The sequence below is a fragment of the Onychostoma macrolepis genome, chromosome 05 (assembly GCF_012432095.1).
Source record: "Onychostoma macrolepis isolate SWU-2019 chromosome 05, ASM1243209v1, whole genome shotgun sequence".
Classification (NCBI taxonomy): Eukaryota; Metazoa; Chordata; class Actinopteri; order Cypriniformes; family Cyprinidae; genus Onychostoma; species Onychostoma macrolepis.
The window spans coordinates 40980179-40986939 of NC_081159.1; the positions used below are offsets into that span (position 1 = coordinate 40980179).

The following is a 6761-nucleotide window of genomic DNA, read 5'->3' on the forward strand; positions in this document are numbered from 1 at the left end:
GGACAGATTAGATGCATCAGGACTTACCAACCTCAGTCCACTGGTCCAGCTGTTTATGAAAATAAAATGATTGACCAATTAATAAACAAGTTAAAATCTTGCCTGCTCATGGATGTCCAACAGAGAGGCGTCTACATTTAACACATCATTCACTCAATCAGTACACATTTACTCAAAAACTCAGCTCTGAATAAATAACACTCAAGAAAATGGTAAAAATGGCAGACTTTATTAAAACATTTCCTTGTCTTAAAATATAATTAAAAATGTATCCATGCATAAGGTACTACTGTGTCAAATTCTTCTTGAGCGCAATAGGCAGCGTGAGAAAGTCTTCAGCGAGGATGACCTCCGTCCCCGACTCCTGCAGCACGAGCTCAGCCTGTCTCTTAAGCTGGGTCACGTCGTCGTCATCTCCGTCCCGCTGCAGTGTTTGGGGTTTGTAGCGCTGACTGAAGTGGTGCAGAACCAGCGTTTGCGCACCGCAGGCAAGCGCCGCCGCAGCAGCCATGCTGGGAGTGCTGTGCCCATGTTCCACGGCCTTCTCCTGCTGGCCGTCCTCCAGCGTGGCCTCGTGCACCAGCACATCGGCCCCCTGACATGTCCGTTTAAACCCCTCCCCCAGCGGCCCACTGCAGTCCCCCAACACACACACCTTACGGCCCTTGAGCGGAGGCTCCAGCACCTCGCCGGCGCTCAGTACACGACCACTATCTAGAGTCACAGACTCACCATTCTTCAGACGCCCATAGAGAGGTCCTGGTTTCAAACCTGCAAAAGATGACAAAAAACTTTAAAAAAAAAAAATTTTAATCTTAATCTTCCAGTTCAATCAGTGCGGTAACATATCTGCTTAATTATTGATTTTAAATTTTTACTGTATTAGCAGATGTGGTATATAATTGGTTGGTTGGTTTTAACACCATTGGCTTCATTGGCTATTTTCATGTTGAGTAATAAGAACTGAAAAAGTATAAAAGAGCAATTACACTCTATAAAAGGTTTTTATTGTTCGCTTTAGATTAAAAAAATAAAATAAAAATAAAAAACTCTGAAATTGATTCAGGGTTGACTCCGTTAAAAATTAATTTTGCTGAGTAATATATTATAATATTTACCATTTTAAACCATATCAGCATCAAAGGCTATATTATTAAAATATATTAAATTCAAGAATAACAAGATTTATCGGCCTTAATAACAATACTTCAATAAATTATATACAAAAAACAACTTGCATACAAGGAGAAATTATATATATATTTTTTTACAAACTGATAAATAAATAATAATATATAAATAAATACTTTTTTTTCTCAGAAGAAACTTAAAAAAAAGGTCCATTAATGTAATGTGAGTAAAATAACTTAAAGCAGGACACTGCAATAAAATATGATCAAGGAATATAATCAAAGAAGACTTCCCAAAAATAAATACATTTAAAAATAAAATCATACAGCCAATTCTTCTCTTTTCAATAAACATACATGGGACCAATTAAATATCTTATATACAGTCTGGTCATTTCTATTTTCAAAATAAATCCAGATCTTTAATTTATAACTGGATTCTCTTAATATTCTGGATCTTCATATTCTGTATTCTCTTCATAGGCCTAATTTGTTATGGATTTATTCATTCCATTCAATTTACAATCAAGACAGTTCAAATCCCAAAATGCTCCCTGATTACTGTGCACTTGATTAAAAAAAATAAATTACCTCAGGTTACTCCAGGTTCATTGTACCTGTAATATGTGTATATTTTAAAATAAACTGCTAAACAGTAAATTAACCAGTTACAAATAATAATACGTGAATCAGCTTTTCCCCTTCAGTAAATAAGGCTTTTTGCCTGTAACAAGGTACCTAGTTCTTTCAGCAGCTCTGTGTTTAACCGTCCTGGCCGCTCTCGTTCCTGCACCGAGAATCCGAACGATGGGACTCTGTGGTAGAGCTGGAACGCTTTAACCACAAACTGTTTGTCATTGATGAGGTGGTAACAGTCCGTGTGCGGGTCCAGCTGTACGCTTGTGCCGGGCTGCTCCTGTGGGTGAAGAGTATCGCTGCTGGCGGTCAGCGCAGGACTGAGACGCCCCTCCGCGGGACACTGCTCATCCGACGGCTCCAGCTCATGCACCGCATACGGGAAGAGCAGCTGTGAGCTGGACAGCTCTAACGCCACACGCAGGAAGTGTCTTAACCCCCGCGGGCCGTAGATGTCCACACAGGGGGAAGGCTGATCCAGCTGAGGGTTCGAGTGCAGACTGATGGTGCACAGCAAACCAGGAAGACCAAACAGATGATCACCATGGAGGTGAGATATGAACACTTTGGTGATTTTGCCTGGACAAGGAACACAGGAAAGTTCATTATACAGTGTATACAGTAATGTTTTCTTGCTGAAAATGAGTTTAATTTTTTTAATAACAGTCCTATATATATATATATATATATATATATATATATATATATGTGTGTGTGTTTATAGGACTGTTATTTAAAAAAATAAAAATAAAACTTTCATTCAGCAAGAATTCATTAAATTATTAATAATTTAAAAAATATATATTATTTAAAGCACACACACACACACACACACTTCACTTTCCATAATGTAAAGCAGCACACAAATATTATATATATATATATATATATATATATACATATACACACACACACACACAGTGGGGCAAAAAAGTATTTAGTCAGCCACCAATTGTGCAAGTTCTCCCACTTAAAAAGATGAGAGAGGCCTGTAATTTTCATCATAGGTATACCTCAACTATGAGAGACAAAATGAGAAAAAAAAAAATCCAGAAAATCACATTGTAGGATTTTTAAAGAATTTATTTGCAAATTATGGTGGAAAATAAGTATTTGGTCAATAACAAAATTTCATCTCAATACTTTGTTATATACCCTTTGTTGGCAATGACAGAGGTCAAACGTTTTCTGTAAGTCTTCACAAGGTTTTCACACACTGTTGCTGGTATTTTGGCCCATTCCTCCATGCAGATCTCCTCTAGAGCAGTAATGTTTTGGGGCTGTCGCTGGGCAACACGGACTTTCAACTCCCTCCAAAGATTTTCGATGGGGTTGAGATCTGGAGACTGGCTAGGCCACTCCAGGACCTTGAAATGCTTCTTACGAAGCCACTCCTTCGTTGCCAGGCGGTGTGTTTGGGATCATTGTCATGCTGAAAGACCCAGCCACGTTTCATCTTCAATGCCCTTGCTGATGGAAGGAGGTTTTCACTCAAAATCTCACGATACATGGCCCCATTCATTCTTTCGTTTACGGATCAGTCGTCCTGGTCCCTTTGCAGAAAAACAGCCCCAAAGCATGATGTTTCCACCCCATGCTTCACAGTAGGTATGGTGTTCTTTGGATGCAACTCAGCATTCTTTCTCCTCCAAACACAAGTTGAGTTTTACCAAAAGTTATATTTTGGTTTCATCTGACCATATGACATTCTCCCAATCCTCTTCTGGATCATCCAAATGCTCTCTAGCAAACTTCAGACGGCCCGGACATGTACTGGCTTAAGCAGGGGACACGTCTGGCACTGCAGGATTTGAGGCCTTTGTTACTTTGGTCCCAGCTCTCTGCAGGTCATTCACTAGGTCCCCGTGTGGTTCTGGGATTTTTGCTCACAGTTCTTGTGATCATTTTGACCCCACGGGTGAGATCTTCGTGGAGCCCCAGATCGAGGGAGATTATCAGTGGTCTTGTATGTCTTCCATTTTCTAATAATTGCTCCCACAGTTGATTTCTTCACACCAAGCTGCTTACCTATTGCAGATTCAGTCTTCCCAGCCTGGTGCAGGTCTACAATTTTGTTTCTGGTGTCCTTTGACAGCTCTTTGGTCTTAGCCATGGTGGAGTTTGGAGTTGGACTGTTTGAGGTTGTGGACAGGTGTCTTTTATACTGATAACGAGTTCAAACAGATGCCATTAATACAGGTAACGAGTGGAGGACAGAGGAGCCTCTTAAAGAAGAAGTTACAGGTCTGTGAGAGCCAGAAATCTTGCTTGTTTGTAGGTGACCAAATACTTATTTTACTGAGGAATTTACCAATTAATTCTTTAAAAATCCTACAATGTGATTTTCTGGATTTTTTTCTTCTCATTTTGTCTCTCATAGTTGAGGTATACCTATGATGAAAATTACAGGCCTCTCTCATCTTTTTAAGTGGGAGAACTTGCACAATTGGTGGCTGACTAAATACTTTTTTGCCCCACTGTATCAATCCAGAAAAATGCAGTTCAAAAAAGTTATAAATTGATTTGCATTTTAATGAGTGAAATAAGTGTGCATTTGTGCAAGAGTGAAATTATGTTGGTGCAATTATACGCAAATGGAAGAAACACAAAATAACTGTCAATCTTCCTCGGACTGGGGCTCCATGCAAGATCTCACCTCGTGGAGTTTCAGTGGTCATGAGAACGGTGAGGAATCAGCCCAGAACTACACGGGAGGATCTTGTCAATGATCTCAAGGCAGCTGGGTCCATAGTCACCAAGAAAACAACTGTTAACACGCTACACCGTGAAGGACTGAATTCCTGCAGCGCCCGCAAGGTCCCCTGCTCAAGAAAGCACATGTACAGCCCGTCTGAAGTTTGCCAATGATTCAGAGGAGAACTGGGTGAAAGTGTTGTGGTCAGATGAGACCAAAATGCAGCTCTTTGGCATCAACTCAACTCGCCGTGTTTGGAGGAGGAGGAATGCTGCCTATGACCCCAAGAACACCATCCCCACCGTCAAACATGGAGGTAGAAACATTATGCTTTGGGGGTGTTTTTCTGCTGAGGGGACAGGACAACTGCACCGCATCAAAGGGACGATGGACAGGGTCATGTACAATCAGGGCCAGGGCATTGAAAATGGGTCATGGATGGGTATTACAGCATGACAATGACCCAAAACACACGGCCAAGGCAACAAAGGAGTGGCTCAAGAAGAAGCACATTAAGGTCCTGGAGTGGCCTAGCCAGTGTCCAGACCTTAATCCCATAGAAAATCTGTGGAGGGAGCTGAAGGTTCGAGTTGACAAACGTCAGCCTCGAAACCTTAATGACTTGGAGAGGATCTGCAAAGAGGAGTGGGACAAAATCCCTCGAGATGTGTGCAAACCTGGTGGCCAACTACAAGAAACGTCTGACCTCTGTGATTGCCAACAAGGGTTTTGCCACCAAGTACTACGTCATGTTTTGCAAAGGGGTCAAATACTTATTTCACTCATTAAAATGCATATCAATTTTTAACTTTTTTGAAATGCGCTTTTGCGGATTTTTTTTGTTATTATTCTGTCTCTCTCTGTTCAAATAAACCTACCATTAAAATTACAGACTGATCATTTCTTTGTCAGTGGTCAACCATACAAAACCAGCAGGGGATCAAATACACTGTATATATTCTTTTTCTTTCATGACAATTAAACACATTTTGTCCCAAACTGTCATGTATTATACAGGGTTTTATCCTCTTACCCTGGGGACATTTTCATCATCATCGGCCTCTCTTACATGTGGTATTCCGCAAGGATCCATTTTGGGACCCATCTTGTTTTCATTGCATATGCTGCCAATTGGATCAATTTTTAGCAAACATGGTATATCGTTTAATTGCTGCGCTAATGATGCACAGATTTATGTACCAGTAAAGAAGGAAGGCAACTTCTTCTTGCATGCTTAAAGGACTTGAAAACATGGTTGGCTGTGAATTTTCTGCACCTAAATGAAAGTAAAACTGAGACTATTGTTTTTAATCGTGCTTTAGAAATAAATTGCCTTGCCCTAACTATGATTTTCAATACTGTAACATTATATACAGTCATTTGATACAGTATTTGCATTACATTAATATTAATTTTAAATTAAATAAGTACAAAAACTTGATATCAGAATACATTTAAAAATCTGTTTCATATTTTTCATAAGTAAATATTTTTACAGCAGCTTAAATGAAAGAAATGAGTAAAAATGTTCAAAATGCTTTTGTATAACAAATTAAAAGATAGCACAACAAATACTACCAAGAGATATTAAAGTATGTTTTATTGAATTAGTGAAAATGTCTTTTAATTTAATTTTAAATATTTTAATTTATTATTATAGTTATTTTATTTATTTAGCTTTACAGTTATTAGAGATTTGGTGGGGTATTGCCATTAAAATAATGTCACACTGGTGAAAAAAAAAAAAAAAACTTGATGGCTTAAAATGCTGCCCATATGCATAAACAAATTATTAATTTCTGTTGATTTTGCAATCCATGTTTTTGACAGATTCATAAGATTCACCCAGGAAGAGCAAGAACTTGAAACATGCACACATCAACATGACCTCTCTGAAATGAGTTTTTACAGGGTGTGAACTCAAGATACAATCAAAGACTGAAGAAGAAAAGAAAGCAGAAACAGAAGACGTGCATCAGTGACAGGGACTCACTGGCTTTAAGACAGCTCCTCATGAGCTGAGTCTGTGTTCCCTCTCCACAGTCAAACAGCCAACTCTCCCCTTCAGTCCGCAACACAAGCGCAGACGCGCCGCGACTGGGAGACGGGTACGCAGAGCCGGTCCCGAGGAACGTGATGTCCATGGACATTGTGCTGTTTTGTCTGCATGTGACGAATAATAACGTTAAACACTGTTAGAATAAATCGGCACCGCCGCTGTCGACCAGCTGAGCCATTGAACACGCGCTCAAACAACATCCGGGTCACGACTCGAGCACGACGCGGACTCGCTCAAATAA

General features: G+C 39.7%; 1 protein-coding gene across 1 annotated transcript; it reads right to left on the minus strand.

The window, feature by feature from the left end:
- Positions 1-210: 210 nt before the first annotated feature.
- On the minus strand, positions 211-6753 carry elac1 (elaC ribonuclease Z 1). Its single transcript, XM_058776395.1, has 3 exons — positions 6455-6753; positions 1869-2345; positions 211-771 (listed from the first exon to the last, which is right to left on the minus strand). Exons 1-3 carry the CDS (start codon positions 6609-6611, stop codon positions 287-289), a joined length of 1119 nt encoding a protein of 372 aa, XP_058632378.1. The 5' UTR covers positions 6612-6753; the 3' UTR covers positions 211-286.
- Between the last annotated feature and the right edge of the window lie 8 nt (positions 6754-6761).